The sequence below is a fragment of the Pogona vitticeps genome, chromosome 3, assembly GCF_051106095.1.
Source record: "Pogona vitticeps strain Pit_001003342236 chromosome 3, PviZW2.1, whole genome shotgun sequence".
Classification (NCBI taxonomy): domain Eukaryota; kingdom Metazoa; phylum Chordata; class Lepidosauria; order Squamata; family Agamidae; genus Pogona; species Pogona vitticeps.
The window spans coordinates 265,968,324-265,990,525 of NC_135785.1; the positions used below are offsets into that span (position 1 = coordinate 265,968,324).

General features: G+C 49.6%; 2 protein-coding genes across 2 annotated transcripts in view; both read left to right on the top strand.

Moving 5' to 3' along the window:
* Positions 1-14: 14 nt before the first annotated feature.
* TIMM10B (translocase of inner mitochondrial membrane 10B) lies at positions 15-1,329 on the top strand. The gene is made up of 3 exons (XM_072993310.2): positions 15-56; positions 220-315; positions 520-1,329. Exons 1-3 carry the CDS (start codon positions 15-17, stop codon positions 778-780), a joined length of 399 nt encoding a protein of 132 aa, XP_072849411.2. The 3' UTR covers positions 781-1,329.
* Positions 1,330-7,898: 6,569 nt separating this feature from the next.
* The window catches only part of DNHD1 (dynein heavy chain domain 1), a 47,229-nt gene continuing 32,925 nt past the window's right edge, over positions 7,899-22,202 (top strand). Inside the window, 12 exon segments of the mRNA XM_072993290.2 lie at positions 7,899-8,152; positions 8,879-9,551; positions 9,639-9,842; positions 10,142-10,345; positions 10,518-10,628; positions 10,734-10,890; positions 13,169-13,420; positions 13,648-13,791; positions 13,930-14,053; positions 14,670-14,941; positions 18,531-18,774; positions 18,863-19,020. Coding sequence (XP_072849391.2) covers positions 8,116-8,152; positions 8,879-9,551; positions 9,639-9,842; positions 10,142-10,345; positions 10,518-10,628; positions 10,734-10,890; positions 13,169-13,420; positions 13,648-13,791; positions 13,930-14,053; positions 14,670-14,941; positions 18,531-18,774; positions 18,863-19,020 — 2,580 coding nt within the window. The 5' untranslated portion in view covers positions 7,899-8,115.

The window sequence follows — 22,202 nt, forward strand, 5'->3', positions numbered from 1 at the left end:
GCGGCGGCCGCGCGATGGAGGGCCGGGCGGACCCCCACCAAGAGCAGCTGCGGAGCGTGAGCGACAGGCGGTAGCCCCGCCCCCTGTGGGGGGGCGGCGGAGGGGGGCGGAGGGGGAGGGGGGAGCAGGGAGGGGGGGCGCGACACGTGTGCGTGGGAACGGAGCCCTGCGGGGCGGGGCGGGGCGGGGCGGCGCCCTCAGGCCGGCCTCTCGTTGCAGCTCCGCGACTTCCTGCTGGTCTACAACCGGATGACGGAGCTCTGCTTCCAGCGCTGCGTCTCCAACCTCAACTACCGCGCCTTGGCCAGGGAGGAGGTGAGCCGGGCGGGAAGGAGGGACGGAGGGACGGGCAGGCATACACAGGGCACCCGACACACACGCACACACACACACACCGGCCCCGAGGCCTGCCCGCGCCGGGGAGGGGGAGGGGCAGAGAGGGAAGACCCCCCACCCGCACCCCTCCCGTCTGATTCTCTTCTCTCTCTCCCCCCCCTCCTCCCACCCCCCCTCCCGCAGGAGTCGTGCCTCGACGGCTGCGCCGGGAAGCTGGTGCGCTCCAACCACCGCCTGATGGCCGCCTACGTCCAGCTGATGCCCTCCATCGTCCAGCGCAGGGTCGCCGACTACGAGGCGGCAGCGACGGCGGCGGCGGCGGCGGCGGCGGGAGGAGGAGGAGGAGGAGGTCAACCGGGCCCGGAGGAGCCTCCGCCGCTGGCCCCGGCTTCCGCGGCCCTCCCGGACTCCGGCGCCCTCAGCGCCTCCTCGCCGGGACGCTAGAGAGCAGCAGCAAGGGCCGCCACCGTCGCCGCCCGACGGGTCTCCGGGGAGCGGAGGAGCGGCGGCCCCTTGGAGGCGGCTTCCCGGCTGGCTGGACGCAGTGGCTGCGCCGGGGCCTCCCGGCGGGCGCGGGGAGCGGCTGTTCCTGGCCGGCCTCGCCGCCTTTCCCGCTCGGACTCGTTTCGGAGGCTGATGGGCGGGGAGGGACCGCTTGGTAGCAAAGAGCCCCCGACGGCTGGCCCCCAAATGCCGCGCTCCCCCCCGCCCCGCCCGGCCTGGCCCGGCCCGGCCTAGCCCCGGTTCTCTCCGAAGCCGCTCGCCCTCCGGGTGGTGGCCCGTGGCTTCTCCTCCCGCCGCTCTTCGCAGGGTTTCCCGTCGACTCCACGGGCCGAACGGGGCGCCCAGGTCTTCGGTGTGTGCCAAGAGGCGGCCGGCCACCCGCTCCTTCCCTGCCTTGACCGCAGAAGGTGGGGCCGCCTCTCCGACGAGCCTTTCCGGCAAGCAGGATCCCCGGGAAGAAGCCCTCCTGCTCCTGCTCCAGGCCCTCCCTGGCTTTAGTTCACCATCCTTTTTTAATAGATCTTGATATTTTAAAAAGTTTGTTTTTGTCATAAGACTGGGTTGGATAAAGGCCTCTAAGGTGACACCCATACAGGTATTTTGTAATAAATTTGTTGTACAATTTTTCTCCACATTCCCAGTAAAGCTCTTCTTATCATATGTGAATTAAAAAATTTTTGTTCTTTGTCCTTTTTATACCATAAATAGGCATGCCAGCCTAATTGCAAATCATGTCCCTCCAAGCTAAGTAATCTATCATTTTCTAGAGTTATCCAGGGAGTCTTCTCTTCTCATGAGATGGCCAAAGTACTGGAGCCTCAGCTTCAGGATCTGTCCTTCCAGTGAGCATTCAGGGTTGATTTCCTTCAGAACGGATAGGTTCGTTCTCCTTGCAGTCCAGGGGACTCTCAAGAGTCTCCTCCAGCACCACAGTTCAAAAGTGTCAATTCTTAAGCAGGCAGCCTTCTTGGTGGTCCAGCTCTCACTTCTATATATCCCTACTGGAAAAAACATAGCTTTGACTATGCAGACCTTTGTCGGCAAGGTGGTGTCTCTGCTTTTTTTTTTTCAGTTTTAATATTTTATTTTTAAACTACTGTATTAGGAATAGGGTAGGGAATACAAAAAGTAAAAGGAAGTGGAAGGGATGAGAAAGGGGTTTTAAGGATAGGACAGCACAGAATATATAGTCATCCAATCTATTCATATTAAGTATGCAGGCATCCAATCTATTCATTTTTCAATTTTAAAAAAATCAACATTCTACTTTTTTTTAACGGTTTGATTATCCTCTATCAGCTTACATTTATGTTTTAGTTTAAATCTAAGTTACTCCAACACTATCAGGGAACCGAGACCAATTGTAAAATACATCCCCTCTTTCAATTTCCTTCTGTCTTGGACATACATTCAGCATGCCCAAGAAATTATCCATTTCTATCACTTCCCATATTTTCTCAGTACACTTCTCTTGTTTCCATGACCCTGCTTTCTTCCAGTTTTGGGGAGATAGGATTGAATCCAGGACAGTAATCCGATTTTTAACATCATATTTTCTGACTAGCTCACAGGGTAACTCTTAATCCCATATATGTTACCTGGCATCGCACTCAATGAAAACAGTTCTGGAGTTAGTACAGTTTCCTTTAACTGTTGTTTAACATGTGATGGTTTCTCTTTCATCAGATCTTCCACCTGGCTGAGACGCTCATTTACCTGCTGAAATCCTATTATTATCATTTGCATGGTAACCTGCCATTCTTTATCTGGCAAAATCCCCAACAGTAGATATTTAAATTTTTCAGAGGCCATTTCAATCTTTCCAGTGCATATGGTTTGTATAAATAATACTTTTTAGTTTCCACGATTTTATCAACAAACCAAACCCATCATCATGCACCTCCCCTGAGTATGCCCTCCCCTCAATTATAATATATAGCTCAACTGTTAGCCCAACAATTTGAATTACAACCGTGACAATATTATCAGAGTCCACACAGTCCAGCCAAGAAAAAGTCCAGACTAAACAGCAGACACAGGAAGTCAGTCTCTCCAATACATATTGTTATAATCCGTCAAAACTCCAGTCCTGGTTTTCCTAGCTCCACAGTCTATTCAGTTACGTTCGTTCATCTCGCTGTTGATTCACTGTCCATTTTCTTGCTTCCAAAGGTTTATTCCTCCTTCTAAGACGCAGCAGAATTCTCTTATCAAACTCCCATTGGTCAAACTCCACTCCTGGTTTCCCCAGCTCTTCAATCTAGCCAATTATGTCATCACAGTGATGGTTCATAGTCTGTTTTCTTACTTCCTAAAGCTTATTCTTCTCCGAAAGCAAGATTTTATTATCAGAGTCCCACACAGTCTCTGCTTTTTAAGATGCTGACTAGGTTTGTCATCGCTTTCCTCCCAAGAAGCAGGTGTCTTTTAATTTCGTGGCTGCTGTCACCATCTGCAGTGATCATGGAGCCCAAGAAAGTAAAATCTGTCACTGCCTCCGTATCTTCCCCTTCTGTTTTCCAGGAGGTGATGGGACCACTGGCCATGATCATGGTTTTTTTGATGTTGAGCTTCAGACCATTTTTTACACTCTCCTCTTTCACCCTCATTAAGAGGTTCTTTAATTCCTCCTCACTTTCTGCCACCAGGGTGGTATCGTCTGCATATCTAAGGTTGTTGATATTTCTTCCGGTAATCTTAATTCCAGTTTGGGATTCCTCCAGTCCAGCCTTTGGAACAATGTATTCTGCATCTAAGTTAAATAAGCAGGGAGACAATATACAACCTTTTCGTACTCCTTTCCGAATTTTGAACCAATCAGTTATTCCATATCCAGTTCTAACTGTTGCTTCCTGTCCCACTTATAGATTTCTCAGGAGATAAAGTGGTCAGGAACTCCCATTTCTTTAAGGACTCGCCATAATTTGCTTTGGTCCACACAGTCAAAGGCTTTTGCGTAGTCAATGAAGCAGTAGATGTTTTTCTGGAATTCTCTGGCTTTCTCCATAGTCCAGCACATGTTAGCAATTTGGTCTCTAGTTCCTCTGCCCCTTCGAAATCCAGCTTGTACTTCTGGGAGTTCTCGGTCCACATACTGCTGAAGTCTACCTTGGAGGATTTTGAGCATAACCTTGCTAGTGTGTGAAATAAATGCAATTGTACGGTAGTTGGAGCATGCTTTGGCACTGCCCTTCTTTGGGATTGGGATGTAGACTGATCTTTTCCAGTCCTCTGGCCACTGCTGAGTTTTCCAAACTCACTGGCATATTGAATGTAGCAACAGCATCATCATTTAAGATTTTAAATAGTTCAACTGGAATGTCATTACCTCCACTGGCCTTGTTGTTAGCTATGCTTTCTAAGACCCACTTGACATCACTCTCCAGGATATCTGGCTCAATATCAGCAACCACAGTATCTGGGTTGTCTTCTGTGTATTCTTGCCACCTCTTCTTGAAGCCTTCTGCTTGGTCCCTCCCATTTTTGTCCTTTATCATGTCCATCTTTGCACAAAATGTTCCTTTAGTATCTCCAATTTTCTTGAACAGATCTCTGGTTATTCCCTTTCTATTTTCCTCTGTTTCTTTGCACTGTTCATTTAAGAAGGCCCTCTTGTCTCTCCTTGCTATTCTTTGGAAGTGAGCATTCCATTTTCTGTAACTTTCCCTATCTCCCTTGCATTTTGTTTCCCATCTCTTCTCTGCTATTTGTAAGGCCTCGTTGGACACTTTGCGTTCTTGCATTTCCTTTTCTTTTGGATGGTGTTTGTTGCTGCCTCCTGTACAATGTTACAGCCCTCCAGCCATAGTTCTTCAGACACTCTGTCCACCAAATCTAGTTCCTTAAATCTGTTCTTAACTTCCACTGTGCAGTCATAAGGGATTTGGTTTAGATTATACAGTGGTGCCTCGCTTAACAAGTGTACCGTAGAACGACGAATCCGCATAGTGAAGGGGTTTTAGCGATTGCAAATGCGATCGCATACCGATGGCCCCTATGGCCGAAAATCGCTTTGCGATGATTGGTAAGCGGTTCGCTTACCGACCTTCGCTTTGCAACCCGCAGATCAGCTGTTCGGCGGCTCCAAAATGGCCGCCGGAAGCCATGAAATGGCCGCGCGCAGCATTTTCGCACCCTCAGTAAGCGAGGGGAGGGTGCGAAAATGGCTGCCGGCCATAGGAAAACTTCGCTGAACAGTGAGTTTTGGAGCCTATTGGCATTAAAATAAGTTTAATGCATTCCAGTGGCTTTCCCCGTTCCGTTCCGTGATGTTTTCACATAGCGAGGGTTAATCCGGAACGGATTAACCCTCGCTATGCGGGGCACCACTGTACCTGACTAGCTCAGTGGTTTTTCCTACTTTCTTCGGTTTAAGCTTGGGTTTTGCTACAAGAAGCTGATGATCAGAGCCACAATCAGCTCCAGGCCTTGTTTTTGTTGACTGTATAGAGCTTCTCCATCTTTGGCTGCAGAGAATACAGTGGTGCCTCGCACAGCGAGGTTAATCCGTTCCGGATTAACCCTCGCTGTGTGAAACATCACTCAACGGAAAGTAAAAAGCCATTGGCAGTGTTTAATGCGTTCCAATTCGGCCGAATACTCACCGTTGTGTGATGTTCCTGGATGGCCGGCAGCCATTTTCGCGCCCTCCCCTCGCTGAACGAGGACGCGAAAAAGCTGCACGCGGCCATTTTGGGGCGCGCGGTGGCCATTTTGTTGCCGCGGAACAGCTGATGGGCGGGTCGCAAAGCGAAGGTCAGTAAGCGAACCGCTTACCGACCTTCGCTCTGTGATTTTCCCCCTATCTAGGTGACGTTTTGCGATCGCATTTGCCATCGCAAAAACGGCATCGTTGCGCGGATTCGTCGCTCTATGGAGCGACCGCTGTGCGAGGCACCATTGTATAATGAATCTGATTTCCATATTGCCCATCTGGTGATTTCCATGTATAGAGTCGCCTCTTGTGTTGTTGGAAAAGAGTGTTTGTGATGACCAGCTTGTTCTCTTGACAAAACTCTATTAGCCTTTGTCCTGCTTCGTTTTGAATTCCAAGGCTAAACTTACCTGTTGTTCCTTTTATCTCTTGACTCCCTACTTTAGCATTCCAATCCCCTATAATGAGAAGAACATCTTTCTTTTGTGTCAGTTCTAGAAAGTGTTGTAAATCTTCATAGAATTGGTCAGTTTCTGCCTCTTCAGCATTGGTGGTTGGTGCATAAACTTGGATTTCTGTGATGTTGAAAGGTCTGCCTTGGATTCATATTGAAATCATTCTATCATTTTTGTGATTGTATCCCAGTACAGCTTTTCCCACTCTTTTGTTGACTGTGAGGGTTACTCCATTTCTTCTACGGGATTCTTGCCCACAATAGTAGATATGGTAATCATCTGAATTGAATTTGCCCATTCCTGTCCATTTTAGTTCACTGACGCCCAGGATGTCAATGTTGATTCTTGCCATCTCCTGTTTGACCACATCCAGCTTCCCAAGGTTCATAGATCTTACATTCCAGGTTCCTATGCAGTATTTTTCTTTGCAGCATCAGACTTTCCTTTCACTTCCAGGCGCGTTCACAGCTGAGCGTCCTTTCAGCTTTGGCCCAACCACTTCATTAGCGCTGGAGCTACTTCGACTTTTTCTCTGCTCTTCCTCAGTAGCATGTTGGATGGCTTTCGACCTGAGGGGCTCATCTTCCAGTGTCCTATCTTTTAGTAAGAGCATTTATTTATTTATTTATATTTTATTTATACCCCACCTATCTTGTCATTGCGACCATTTAGTGCAGCTGACATTAAATCTTCTATAGTCCATTCCGAGGGCAGAAATGACACTGGCCATAAGTATGAAGTCTTGTGTTCTCTTTCAGAAGAAAAAGAACTGCATTGGTGCAAAAAAACCCTTTCCTAGGTTTACTTTGGTTTTCCCAGTTCCACTCTGTAACCTATTAAGTTACTTCTAGGTATATATGTCACTGAGTACAATGGCTGCTAGGTTATTCATTTATAGACAATTCACGGCCCAGTTAATGAACTCGCATTACTGTGGGTGGTGAACAAATAGCAAACCCCACCCATTTCATTTTCATAGAAACATAATCAAAGTGGCAATAGAACTGGCTGGAATGTTACCTGAAGAAATCTGAGGATGAAAAGTTAAAAATTAACAGAATTGGAGAGCAAGATGGCCTTAAAGGCACCTGGTCATGATTCTACATGGGCTGAAATAGACCACAATGTGGTGGCTCCTAGGGTTTGGTTGTGTTGCCTCCATTGGTTCCCAATAGCTTTTAAAGAATAGGTTCTTGCGAAGACCTTTTGCTTTATATTTTGTCAGTGTTTCTTAGCCATCCTTGCATGCGGAGCACCCATGCTGCTGATATAGGAGGAGCTGCCTTTTGTCTCCTGCAGCTTTCCAGAGATTGCTCTCCAGTGTCAGTGACAACCTAGAAAAGGCAAGTCCTGGTCCTCAGGTGCTTATAATCTTAACATGGGCAGAAAATGTGAATTTAACGAGTGATAACTCTAAGGAGATGCAGTTACAAGCAGGATAGAGTTGGGGGCTAAAGGGCTCCATTCAGTAATAAAACACAGGAAGGGACAAGAGCTAATCTACCATGTCCCAATGCACACAGTTTTGTCTGATCCGGAAATCTGATGAGCATTCCCTGCACCCCCCCATTCAGGTCATTCATAAAAAGGTTGAAGAGCGCCGGCCCCAGGACTGAGCCCTGGGCTACCCGAGTTTGAGGAGGAGCCCGCGGGCAAGCCGTCCCGCTGGGCATTTCTGGCCTGGGCTTCTCTCTCTCTCTCTCTCTCTCTTCCCCCCCCCGCCCCCATTTCGGGTGGGGGCATGGCAGGTTTAGGAGGGGCGAGACTTTGCAGGCCCTCCCCACGCGAGAGTCCGGTGAACAGCGGAGGGGGGGTAAGGTGGGTGGGGAGCGGGCCTGTCCTGCCTTCGGGCAAATGGGGCTCCCACCCAAGCCTGCCTCTCGGGACGGGAGGGGGGAAGAGGGCGCCCCCCTTTTTGCCCGCGGCTGGGTGAGAGGGCGGGGCTTTCGACGGAGGATCCAGGGGGCGACTGCGGCGCATGCGCTCAGCGGGCGCCCCTCGGCAGGACGTCACTTCCGCTCCAGGGAGCCCTCCAACCACGGAAGCGGAAAGGACCCCGGAAGTGAGTTGCTGGGGCGCATCTAGGAACTCCAACGGCCACGGAGCGTCTCCTAGCAACGCCTGGCGCGTCCCCAGCGACGACGGCCTCTGCCCGCCTGGAGCGCCATGGAGTCGCCCCCGGCGGTTCCCGAAGCTCAGGCGGGTACGAGGCGACACGGAGAGCCCTCTTCATGCCTCCAGCGTCCCCGGCTCAGGGGGACTCTGAGCGTGTGCAGAGAGCGGAGAGCGCGCGCGCTCTCTCTCCGGGCTCCGCCAGTTCCCGCGGAGCGAAGCCGCTCGTGGGCGGGGGGAGTGGGGGGCGCTCCTGGCACGTCCTCTCGCCAGACGCCGCCGCCGCCCCCGCGCCGGGAAGGAGGCCTTCGGGGTGGAGGTGGTCCGACCCCTTTCGCCCTTGATGGGGCCTCCTCGCCCGAGCGGACAGGCCCCGGCCTCTTGGTCCGGCGGGGGCCGTGAGGAAGGGGACACCCCCGCCGCGGCCGGGGTCTTCCCGGCACGGCACGGCACGGCACAGGCTGCTTGGTCAGAAGCCTCCCCCGCGGCGGGAAGGGAGGCTCCGCCCCAAAGAAGCCGAAAGCAAGAGGCGGGCGTGCAGGCGGGGCTTCCTCTCCCCTCCTCAGGCACCTCCCCCTGCCCTGATCTCAGGCGGAGGAGGAGGAGGAAGGACCCCCCCTCCCCAGTCCTGGGACTCCTTCCTCCCGCCCTCTCTCTGGACAGGCCTGTTTGGGATTCCTCACCCTCGCCAGCCCTGCCAGGTGGACCCCTTCCTTTCTGGCCACCCCCACCCCTCCTTGGTGGTGCCCTAGGACGGGGCAGAGCCCACTGGAGGCAGCCCCTTCCAGCTGCACTGTGCCATGTGCCTATCTTTCAGCAGGCCACCCACCGGCCCTGGCCGGCTCACCCTCAGAGGACCACTCCTGGGCCCGCTCCGTCCGGCGGCGCCTGGCAGCCGAGCTCCAGGACTGTGGGCACGTTGACTCCAAGCACGTGGAGGCCCTTGTGGCTGAGCTGATAGTCCTCTTCCATGCCGTGCTGCAGAAGAGCAGCCGCCGTGCCTGGCTGCGTCTGGTGGAGGCCCTGCACTTGACGGCGCCCTTTCGGCAGCTGCTCTCTGGGCGGACAGAGCTGGCCCCCTACCTGGAGGGCCTCTACTATCAGTTCCAAAGCGGCCAAGCTCTGGTGTCTGACTTGGATGTCTTGGGGGCCATCGGGCAGGTGTTCCCCAAAGAATCTTGGGCCCCTCCGAGAGCTATGTATCCCCGAGACTCTGCAGACACAGCCAAACTGATGCCATCTAGCCAGGAGCCGGTTTTTGCTGGTTTGCCCTGCCCTTTTGCTACCGGCTGGGAAGGACCCGGAGCTTCCAGCATGCTGCAGCCAGACCCTGTGTCTCTTCAGGAGCTGCAGAGGTGTGTGGGGCCAGTTGGCAGCAAGGTAGCCCAAGAGGAGATGCCTTGGGCCAGCAGTCTGGGCCTGATGGCTCTGACACTAGCCACGGATGTGCCAACAGAATACCTCTGCACAGACTCACCCAGCGCTGCACAGTAAGTCCTCAGGGAGCCACTGGGGCCACCCCTCTGGCTGGGATCTTCTGCTGCTCACTGCCCTTTTTCTTTTGGGTGTTGCTGCAGACTATCCTCAAAGACAATCAGCGAGACACCAGGACCAACCCTGGTGCCCAGGAAGATGACAGCAGCAGCACTGGGCAAGGAGGTGGCACCGAGCAAGGAACCACCAATGACAGGTCTCCAAGCTGCTGAAACATTTGCAAGGAACAGGCAATTAGGGAAAATGCAATTCCTGTATCTCAACGTTGCCCCCAACAAGCATTTCAGGTAGTCTGATTTCATTTTAGTCTTCACTACCATCTCTTTCTCCCCACTAACAACCTTTCCTTGCTCAGGGTGGCAACGTGTGGAGAAGCTGTCTGCTAAGTCCCCCTGCTAGAAATTGGAAGGCAGTGCTGAGGGCATGGGAAGATGGTGGCAAGAGGGGGCCAGGCCCAATGCCTGCAGCGAAGAGGAGAGGAGGATCTCCTGGTTCTGGCCCAGAACTGGCCCCCAGAACCTTTCCTCTTCCCACTGGTTCGGGAGAAGTGGTTTTACTCTTGTGATTCCCTCTTCTGTGCCTGCAGGCCTTATGACCTGGTGACGGTTCCCAAGCATCTGGTCAATGCCCAGCATTATGTGTTTTCACCCTATGGAGTGCTGCATGTGCACCCGGAGGAGGGGACGGAGGCGCTTTCCCTGGGCAAATGGCACCGGGAGGCTGTACTGTGGCAGCTGATGCAGTCCATTCCTTCCTTTCGGCTTTTCCTGGTCCGCAAAGCCTTCATCCGGTGAGAAGGAGAAGGAGGAATGGGAGAGCCCAGTGGTCTTGGAAGTGCCCGCCTAGGGCTGGACGGCCCGGTGCCCTCCTTGGTGTGCCGGGACTGGGGGGGGGCTGGCCACTGTGGCTCAGCCCCAGGAACTGCAGCAACCTCCCTCCCTCCCTTTCTCCCTATCCCCCAGCTGGTGCTTCAATGTCAAACACCTGCAGTATCTGAAGCGTCGTGAAAAGTTGCAGCTGCAGCTACTCCAGGCGGTGCCTCACTTTGGAGCGGCCCTTCTTCACATTTCCAGGTGGAGTGGAGGGACCTGCTGGGCGGCGGGGGGGGGGGCATTGCATCCTTTTGGCAATGCCACCGCTCTTTCAGGGGGTCGCCATTGCTTTTCTCTACCTGGCAGGCTTCTGCAGGAGCTGCGCTCCGTCCACTGGCTGCCCACCAACCACACCAAGTGCTTCAGCTTTCCGGAGCTGCAGCGAGCCCTGGACCAGGAGAACAGCAACGCCCAAGGACTGCTCAGCCGGTTCCTGGCCCTCTGTGCCTCTATCTTGGAGCTGGTAAGCAGCGGAGAGTGAAAAGAGAGAGGGTGGCTCATTCACCAAAGTCTTTCTTTTATCTCAGTATCCTCTTGGTACTTTGTATTTCAACAAATGGAATGTCCAGAAGGAATTCCTCCTTTTCTAATATTTATTTAGCAAGCAAGCAGGTATATAAAAAGCCACATGGGTCTATAAATGTTTATAAGAGTATATGTTTCAATATCTAGAACATTTTGATAAAAGGTTTGTATTTGGATATGACTGAATAATCTTAGTATTGAAAAAAAAACACCCGATACCCTGACTATAAGTAACTTTGACGTATGCCGTTATAATATAGGATACAATAATTTAATGTGCTATAAATAATTATCTCAATATCTAAATTTAAAGTTACAAACTGTCAAATAACTCACAAAAATTATATAAGAAAAGTATTATAAGAAAAATGTATGTTGTATATTAATTATGATAGAAGCAATTTTGATATCAGTCATAATAATAATCTCACCCCAGTGGCAGAACCTCCCCGCTTTCCTTTTAACAAGGGTATAGCATCACGCACAGTCTGTGTCTCACTCTGCTTTCCCTGTTCATTCCTGCCCCCTATTTATACCTCTGTGTTCTCACAAAACTCAGACTTTCCTTCCCTCACAGGGAAACCCGATCCCTATGAGAGCAGGCCATTATAGGAGCTGATAGCTGCCCCTGCCTCTGGCTAGAGATGCAATCAGCAAGGGGTGCCAAATTAAAACAGTTTGTATTATTGTATTCACAAAGGCTTTCATGGCTGGGATCTAATGGTTGTTGTGGGTTTTTTCAGGCTCTTTGGCCGTGTTCTGAAGGTTGTTCTTCCTAACAGCTGTCCTCTGAAGATGCCCTATGGCCACAGAGACTGGCAAAACGTTAGGAAGAACAACCTTCAGAACACGGCCAAAGAACCCGAAAAACCCACAACAACCAGTTTGTATTATTGTCACTAGATGGTACTGCAGTATGAAATATATATACTGTATAATTTTGTGTCCCTTTAAAACAGAGACAGAATGAATCCCTTCCCTCCCCGTTCGCCCACCACTTAGCCAGTTTAACGTACCACGAAGTGGGAGTTGCTGGTCGAGCAATGTGCCCGGCAAGCCCTGTCCTCCTCAGCCCATTTCTCCCTGCAGAGGTTCCATTCCAATCACTAGCCCTCATCCTTCCCCGACTGCTTGGCCTAGCCGTGGCTTCGTTCTCGCCACGAGCTCCTGCCAGGCATGTTCATTGGCTCTTCTTTACCTCTCATCACTGTTCCAAGTCTGTGGCTGGGGCTGAGTTCCAGTCAGGAGCCCCGGCCCTCTGACACTCCTTCAGGAGGGCCCTCATCAGGGCAACTGTTCCTGGCGCTTCCTGGCCAGGTGGGTGAGGTGCTGAGGCTGCTACAGTCGCCTCCAGAGCCTCTTCTGGGTTCCCTGGCCAGGTCTCTGAGGGTGGCCCAGATACTGTTGCTAGGAAAGAAGAGGGTCCCACTGCCACCGTAGCCCCTGCCTAAGAGGAAGGTGGCCTCCTTCCCAGCCCAGGGACCTTGAAGCATGTCCAAAGGTTGGGGGCTGCTCTTCCCATGCCTCAGGCCTTCCTTGTCACCTTGCACCACCTGTGCTCAATCCCAGCAGCAACAGCAACAGCTCCTTCTCCTCCTCCTCCTCTCTGCCCCCTTCACTTGGTCCACTCTCTGGGTTCTTGGGCAGCCAGGCAGCCAGGGTCTCTGGAAGGTCCTCCAGGAGGCCCAGTGATGATGAGGCAGATGACTCACCTGGGATGGAGGCCCCCCTCCTGACGTGATGTCCAGAGGATCCTTGCATTTCCCTGTTTGGTTTCATGTGATCTAAAACCTCTGAAAAACACATGCCTATGTCAACTGTTCGCTTTGCTTTCTGTGTCAGTTCTATACATTGCTGACTTTGCCTAGGGAGGCTGTTGAAAGGAGAAGCCTCACAAAACATATCCATTCCTTGGTGATCTGAACTTCACTAGATCTGAACTAATGATGCCCCTGCCTGGTCCACCTAATTTGTGGTTCACTTTCATAAACGTTGACTATGGTGTACTGTTAACATAAAAGATGTTCTCGTACTTTTCTGTGGGGTGCTTGAGAGAATACAGAACCCTGTTATCCTCGTTCGGGCTGAGCCAGAGTCCTATTGCCCGCTTGTGTAAGGATGTCCTATATTGCAAGCTTTCTAACCTACACTGGCTTGGTTGGCTTCTCTCTCTGTTGAAGCAATGATAACTGTGGTTGTGTGGGTTCTTCTGGCAGGTGCGGGGTGACACGTACAAGATGGTCCATGGCTTGCAAATGCAGGTGCAGAACTACAAACTGTACATCACCAAGGAGTCCCTGTACAACCAGCGAAGGCAGTATGAGAAGCTGCAGCACCGCTTGCAAGAGGCCGAATCTTGGCTGCAGAGGCTGGGCTTCTTGGCTCTGCTAGTGAATTTCCTCATCTGCCAGACCTTGGTCTCTGTGATGCAGGAGGAGTTCACCACCTTTGTCAGTAGTACCATGAAGGTCCGGTCCCCTAGGGAGCAATTTTTTTTCCTTCCTAGACCTCCCTAGGAGGGAGCCATTGGCAGGCTCAGTTTACAGTGAGCGTGCTGCGGTAGAGCTCAGATACACAGGGAGGCTACTGCTGGGTGAGCCTGCCTTTCCCTGTGTTGGCAGAGCATGCAGGAGGCCCAGAACCTCCTGCAGAAGCATTTCCATTTCCACCGGACTTTTGGAATTTTCCTCTGCAGGCTGACGGGACGGTCCGGAAGGCTGTCCTCCGAGTACAGCTGGTGTTCAGTGAAGACAGCCAACTGATGCTCTTTCCTTCCAGCCAGGAGCTGGAGGACTGCCTGTTGGGGGCTATGACGACCGTGCTGGAGTCGGTCCTGCAGGTGAGTCAGTCTGCTCAGCAGGAGGCCCCTTTTTGGAGCCTTGCCCCAGCATCAAGCCCATGAGCAGGGGCTTTGATGCCCTGTATGCTGAGGGGCCAGGGCTCCAGGGAAAATTTCCTGGCTTTCTATTCCTTTCAGACCACCCGAATCAGAAGTGAAAAGCCAGAGACCCAGGAGAACCTACCAAGGTCCACATCTGAAGTTGAACAGGGTCTGGCTCAGCCTGCTGTTGAGCCAAAGAGGGACATGGGAAAAAGTCAATGTGAGGATGGCTCTTCCCCCCCCCCCAGCCCATCTGCCCTTCTCCATGGGCATCTCCTCGGGCAGCTGTCCAATCTCTTCTTGAGACTGGGCCCGGTGCCTAACAGACTTCAAGAACTGTGCCGGGGATTGATTGGAAGGTTGTGAGTCAGAAACTGAGAGGGAGGATCTTGCACAGCGGCACCAAAACTTCAGTGTTTCTTGAGAGAAACTAGAAATTACACAGCACATGGAAAACTGATGAATACCCAGTATAGTGCCAGATAGTGGACAGAGTGATGGACGGGGACTCCAGAGAACAGGGTTCAATCCCCCACTTAGCCATGGAAGTTCACTTGGGCATATGTGGAACACACCTGTCCCGAACCTCCTGAGGAAAAAAAGGGCCCGTAGAGGAATCTTGCCTCTGAGGTGCTGGTTGGAGAACAGGCGATGAGGTCTCCCTGGAGATTTTCCGTGGCTGCCTTGGCATCCATGTTGAGTGGGAGAGTAGAACATTCGGCACCCTAGTCCGAAGGGGATGGGACATGTTTATGATGTGTTGGACTTGTGAGTGGGGTGTCTTGGGGATCGCGGGTTGTATGTGATAAATGGGTCAATAGGAGTGTTTGTTGCAGCTGTTGCTGTGGCAGGTGCAAGCAGAAGTGGCAGGCAGACCTTCTTCTCAGAGGCCACTGAGCAGCTCCAGCAGATGTCCACAGCCATGGTGTGTGGTGAGGAGCCCCAGCTGGTGCATCGGCTAGATTTGAAGGCTTTTGGTGGCCTGGAGGTGGTTGGCCATCGGCTCAGGGGCGAGTACCCTTTGCTGTCACGTCAGCAGCTGGAGAAGGACCTGCAGTCTGACCATATCATTCAGGAGGCTCTGGCCCAGCAGCGTGCTCAGCTCACGGTGAGTGTTTTCTCAAAATATCCTGATCCCCCTTTGCCCCTGCGAGAGTTCTTGCTATCCGCCTGGACAGTTTCCTACTCCGTGTCTGCATTTGGAACGATCTTTTCTGCTCCTCTGTCTTGACCCAAGAGGCAGGAATATTCAAATTAGGCTTAAAGGGCCTTCCTGAGTGGTGGAACAATCTCCACCCCGTCGTTTTGCTTGGCCCTGGTGCAAACCGGCCACAACACAGTGCCTGTCGGAGGAAGAAGTGACGGTCGGGTAGCTTTGCTGTGATGCTGCCTGCCTTTCTTGCCTGCTTCCCATTGGAGGAGCCAACCTGGACATCTGCCTCTTCCGGGTCTGGCAGGACAAATCGACTGAAGGAAGAAGAGTGGGCAAGCAGGTGCCTGCCATGCAGAGTAGATGGGTGGGCACTCCACTCACCTAGGTGTGTTCCCCCTCAGGGTGAGTGGATTCATCTGTTTAGGCACTCAGGGCACTGGTATAGATATGGCATATACACACACATATGTCCCACGCTGGCAGGCTCAGCTGAGTCCATCTGCCACTCACATGTGTCAGCTGAAGCACACAGACATGTTGTCCCCTCCCAGCCACGGCACAGAAACCACTGTGAGGCTGAACAGAAGCGGTCACGTTCCCAGTGACCTCTCTCTAAGTCCCATTTCTCCTGCTTTTCTGCCAAGCAAGGCTTTTTGAAGGATGGGGCTCATCCACTCAGGAAGAGTACTGTGGGAGTTATGAGGAAATCCCTTCCAAATATGTCAGTTTCTCTGAAGCACCTCAAGTGTTGCTCTAGTGTGAAGTATGTCAAGAACCTCAGTTAGTCAAACAGATCACCAGGCCAGGCCTCTTCCTGCTCAGAGATGGGGAGGGGGGCACTCCTAGGCAGGGAACTCGCAGAGCTTCACATTTCTCTTTTGTGGAGACCCTCACACACACATCCATCATCCCTCAGAAACATGGAGGGGTGAACCGTTATAGCAATCGTTGCCGTAATGCCTGGCTGGCCAGGTGTTGTCTAGATTCTGGCCAAGCTTCCCATTCTCCTGGCCCAGATGCTTACCTTTCATTTAAAACAAAAACTGTCATTGTTGTCATTATAGTAGCCCTCCTGGAACCAGAGATACTACAGTATTTAAGGCAAGATTGGAAGCCCCTGGTTTGCTCAGTTGCCATCCAAGAAAAGAGCATGTCTTTTTGCAGGGTGCAAAATCCTCCTTTCCCCAGTTCCCAATTTGGGAAAAAGCTCCTGCTGCCTCTTTTGCCAACAGAGGAGACCTGTTTCACCAAGCAGCCTGCAAACGGAACAGACAGCAAGGAAGCCCCAGGGGTGAAGGGGAAGAGGGGAAGCAGCAAGACAGAAACACCAGCACAAGAACTGGCGTCGAAGTTGCAAGGAAACCTGTGGGTTTTGCTGCTGCAGGCGTGGCTGGACAATCTTATGCAGAGCCTGGCAAAAGTTCCTTTCTGGGCCTGCAAGTTCCGTGCTGGCTGGCAGATTCTGAGAGTTACAGTCCTAAAGGAGTTTTCCCAGGCTCTGATGATGTGGATGATACAGGACTTCCAGAAAGAAAAGAAAATCTCAAGATCCATCAGGTGCCAGCCTGAGGAACCGAGAGGGTGGGAAGAGCAAGAGGATTGGAAAGTGCGGAACTGGTGGAGTTTAGGCTTTCTGGAAATGTCTGATCACCTTCTTGGCATTCGCGTAACAGCAAGAACGTGATGGTGCTCTTTCAGAAGGATTAGTTCTACGTTTAGATGCCTCGTGTGGTGTAGAAGAAAGAGTGGTGGACTAGGACTCAGTAGGCACTGGGTTCGAGGCCCCACCTGGCCATGCAATCTCACCGGGACATGTGCAAAAGTGGTAAAACCACTCCTTAAATACCCCATTTACCTTGAAAGCCCTGTTGAGGCCACTCTTAAGTCAGTTCCAACTTGAAGATACATGACTTAGCAGTGCTACATTTACGTTTTATGGGGCATGGCGGGCTTACTCAGATATAAATGCTACTACATGTTATTTGGGTCTTATGGCCAAATAAATTTGTGTGGGAGATTGGGAAACCTGGATTTGGAGGAAGCAGGCACTCCCTGGATGGTATGTGGGCAATGTGGCCTTCTTTTTACGTAGCTGCCCCTAGAGAAGATCTCCCAACAGCCTTAAAGAAGCTGGCTCCGCTGGGTCCAGGAGGGTCCTCCGAGGGTTTCGGCGGCACCCAGCGGCTGCCCAGCATTGACAGAACCCTTGCTGCCTGCCACCCGTGGCATGCTACTAAACACAGAATGTCTTGGCTTTCTCTGAAGGGCAGCTCAGCCGGTGACCGCCAGCCAGCCAGCCAGCCCGCCAGCCCAACCCAAAGCACCTTCCACCACCACCTATTCCATGCAATTTCATGAGCATATAATTATGTGTACTGCAGGAGAAGAAGCTGGAATATTCCCCCAGCGTGTCCCTTTTCCCTGCACTAGGTGTAGGGCAACCTGTCTGTCTCCTGAAGGACGTGCAAGTCTTCCCGGGAGTTAGAGGAAAGAGATCTCGTTGGTCAACTTTCCCTTTTCTTGCTTTTTCTGTTGGTGTTCACATTTTTCTGTTTTTCTAGATGGAGGTGTGTTGGGCAGTTCCCAGAGGCAGGCTTTTTTCTCTGGCCAAAGCACTCTTCTTCCAGGAGTTGCATTTTGGAGAGACCTTTGTTCTGCCCAGGTCTGTTCCACATCATCATCCTTCCTGCCTGCCTTGAGTTAGAGGAGGATCGAGGAGATTCCTCCACCTGCTGTAGGCAAGGACCTGACCCAGTAAGACCAACCCTCTATGGTCTGCTACTTCTTCGAGGGATGGCCCCCCTCACTTATCTGGGGCCAGTTCCTTTGGGATGACATGAGGACTCTGTGCATGGTGTCAGGCGGCTTTTGCTGAGAATCTAGGCTAAGTGCTTCCAACACCCTTTCCTTCGATTCTGGGGAACAGCCAGATGGGTTGCTTTCTTTGTGGTTTCTTTTCCGTCTTTGACACACACGCATGCCCACATTCTCTCTCCGGCTTGCACCACCGTTGGAGGGGAAGGGGGAGTGTATTCAGAATCAATATCGAGCTGCTAAGCTGTGCTCAGGGACTGAAGCTGAGCCCTCCAATGGAAGACACCAGGCCTGAGGTAGGGATTTCCCACTTGACCAAGAGGAGGTTGGACTCCGTCACTGCTGAAACCCCTTAACGCTTGTTTGAGCCTGTGATCTCAGGAGCAGCTCCAAGCCAGAAGCATTGTGGTGAGAAGTAGGGAAAAGAAAAAAGACAAAAACTTTTTTTAAAAAAAGCACAACTGGAAGTTTAACAGAGAGAGCCTCCCTGATTTGAAATCCTGATAATGCACAAGGTCCTTTTTGTGACCGTCCCGAGGAAGTGTCAGTGGCTGTGGCACTTTCTCTTGTGAGGCAGAGAATCCTCCTTGACATGCACTCCCAGAGGAAGCGGGGGCCACCCCCCTGGGAGGTGTGGGATGTGCCTGCAGAGGCTTGGTGCTTTCAGGTCACAGGGCAAGACCTCATTCAGAAAGGCTGTGGCCGACTGTAACCGCCTCCTTACCCGCAGGCCGCACTGACGGACACCCGGCTGCTGTGCCGAGAGTACTCCTGGTTAGGGGAGATCTACCACTTTGTGCATAGCTGGGGGACAGACCAGCTGGAGAGCATGAAGGGATGGCCGGCCGAGGAGTATGTGAACCGAATCCTCAAGCTGCGCACGTGGGTGACCCAGGTCCAGAATGTGCCGCGGGTTGTTACCACGTATAACCATCTCCTTTTAGTGGACTGCAGTGGTATTCACCAGGATATTCGTAAGTGCTGGGATCTGGCGGGTGGGAGCAGGGCACCCACCACAGAGCCCATGCTGCTGCTAAGTCCTCCCTCCCCCTCTCCCCACAGTGCCCTTGCTGGCTTCCATCAGCGAGGACATCCTGTCCCTGTTGCTGAGCGAAACGACCCAGCGCAGCGAACTGTTGATTGCTGAGCTCTCTGGAGTCCTGCAGCTCTTCCTGAACGTCGGCACGGACATCCTCACGATTGCCAAGTGCTCCCAAAAGGTAGGCCTCCGTCCGCTCCCCCTCCCCACCTTCTCCGGAGGAGGGCAGAGAGCCATGGCCCGGCTTGCCACGGCTGAATTGCATTGGCCAGAATCACTCTTCTCTTTTTAATGGATGAAATGCTCCTTCAGGAATGTTTCGCCCAATCTCATGCCATGCACAAGACCACCACTTAAGCTTTGCTCCCCTCTTCCTTGTGCAAGGGAACACTCTTCTGCTGCCCTTAGAGATCAGACTGTCAGACGTCTGAAGGGGAGATGTGCTACAATCCTTTTTTTTTTTAAATTTTATTTTAATTAAAAAGTACAAAAAATACAAAAAAAATACGAAAAATACAAAATACCTACTACTACTACAAAAAAAAAACAAACTATAAATTATGAGACTATAAATTACAAAACATAACAGTGGACCCATCACCCTTAGGACTAGCATTACACTTCTTTCCATCCATTTTCATTCCAAAATTTCAATGTTTCTTCACTCGGTGTATACCCCCTCCCTCTCCGAAATACATGTTCTAAAAGTACGTTCCATATTTTTAAAAAGTCATTATTTTTCATTTGGCCCCTGCTTATTTTCATATCGCATGTCAGTTTATCATTAATAGCCATATCCCACAATTCTCTATACCATTCCTCAAGGTTAAATTGATTTTCATTTCTCCAATTCCTTGTCATAATTATCCTTGCAGCCGTAATCATTATTATTATTAAATCCTTATTTTCATTCACCAATTGATCTTTACTCAAATTCAATAAGGCTGTTATTGGGGACATTGAAATGTTCAACCCCATAATTTCAGTTATTTCCCTAAATATTACTTTCCATTCTTTCTTTCTTTTTTCACATAGCCACCACATATGTAAATACGTCCCCTTCTCTTTTTTACAACTCCAACATAATGATGACACAGTTTTATCCATCATGTTCATTTTGACCGGCGTTAAATACCACCTCCATATTACTTTATAGCAGTTTTCTTTTATCCTTACTGACATGTACTTCATAATTCTCTGATCCCATACAGTGGTGCCTCACACAACGATGTTAATTGGTTCCAAAAAAATCAACGTTGTGTGAAACATCGTTCTGTGAAACACCATTTCCCATAGGAATGCATTGAAAACCGGTTAATCCGTTCCAATTGGAACGGATTGCCATCGCTGAGTGAAAATCCCCATAGGAAACATCGCTGTGTGAAACAATGTTTCCTTCATTGGAATGTATTGAAGCCGACTCAATACATTTCAATGGCTTTGCGAAGTCCTTTTTTGCTCCTGTAAAAGTGTCTTACAATGTTTGGAAGCTGTTTTAAATGATTGCAATGGTTAGTCCACCTCCTGAAACCTATGCAAACTGATTTTGGTGTTGTTCTGACACTTCGTTAATTTATGATGATTTTTTGTTTTCTCTATTGGAAACCATTAGACAGACCATCCAATGGTTTCCAATGGAGAAAATTCAAAAAATCATCATAAATTAACGAAGTGTCAGAACAACACCAAAATCAGTTTGCGTAGGTTTCAGGAGGTGGGCTAACCATTGCAATCATTTAAAACGGCTTCCAAACATTGTAAGACACTTTTACAGGAGCGAAAAGGGAGATCGTTGTGTGAAAATCCCCCATAGGAAACATCGCTGTGTGAGGCGGCAAATTTAACAGAAAAAGTCATCGTTGTGTGAATTCATCGTTGTGTGAGGCACCCGTTGTGCGAGGCACCACTGTATTTTATCCCATTCTTCTCCTATTACCTCTTCATCCAAATCATTTTGCCATTGCATTTTTAACCCTACAGTACCCTGTTCTACTTGATTTAATAATTTATATATTTGACTTACAGTTCCTTTTCTTTCTGTTTTTTCCTCTGATTTCAATCTTTTTTCTATAATTTCCTCAAATTTTGTCATTTTTCTACCTTTCCCTTCTTTAGTATACCATTCTCTTGTCCACTTTTCTAATTGAATTAGATTTAACCATGAATACCCTTCTCCCCCTAATATCTTTTTTATATCCCCTTTTTCTTTTATCTTCTCTGTCCATTCTTTTAATCTGCTTATCTGTTTGCTTTTTAATACATTCTTTAAATTTTTTAAATTTTCTGGAAAATTCCTTAAATCATCTACCTGAGATAAAGGAAATATCGGTGGACTCAATACCTCTCTAAATTCCTTCCAATTTTCCAACATATTTATTAAAAACGGATTTTTGATCTTTTTTATCCCTTCTGCAATTTTTTTTTAAACAAGATACTTTCCACAGTTTCTTGTATTCCTTCCGTCTCAATATCCATCCAAATTAAATTTTTATTATCCTTAATTATATCTGGGATATGTCTAAGCTGATTCACTACATAGTATAATTTTATGTTAGGTAATCCAAGACCCCCCTTTTTTTGTGCGACATACCATAATTTTTTATTAATCCTCCCTTGTTTGTTTCCATTGCAATAACAATTTATCATTGTCTGCCATTCTTTTAATTGTTTTTCTGTAATCTTTATAGGGAGCATCCAAAATATAAAATTTAATTTAGGGATTATTTTCATTTTACATAATGCGACTCCACCAAACCATGAAATTTTTAATTTCTGATATTCCTTTATCCTTCCAGTTATCTCTGTTTTTAATCTATCCAGATTTATTTTGATTATTTCTTGTAAATTCCAAGTTATATTAATCCCCAAATATTTCATAACCTTTCCTATTTTACCTTCAAATATTATTTTCACTTTATTTTCCTCTTCTTCTGAATGGTTTAACAATAAATATTCGGACTTCCCCCAGTTTATCCTTAATCCCGTTATACTCTCAAATTCCTTCAAATGTATTTTCAACCTTTCAATTGTTTCAGCTGGATTATTAAATATTAATAATGTGTCATCGGCAAATAAATTTATCTTACCATTCTCTTTATTATCTACTCCTCTAATCTGTTTATCTTCTCTAATTATCTGTGCCAAAATTTCAATAATCATTGTAAAAAGTACTGGAGATAGGGGGCAACCTTGTCTAGTGCCCCAACCTAAGTATATTGTTTCAGTGATACCATCGTTCACTATAACCTTAGCTGTATTCTGAGAATAAAGTTGGTGAATTATATGATTGAAATTAGATCCAAACCCTAAATACTTAATTAATGTCTTCAATGACTCCCATTCCACTGAATCAAAAGCTTTAAA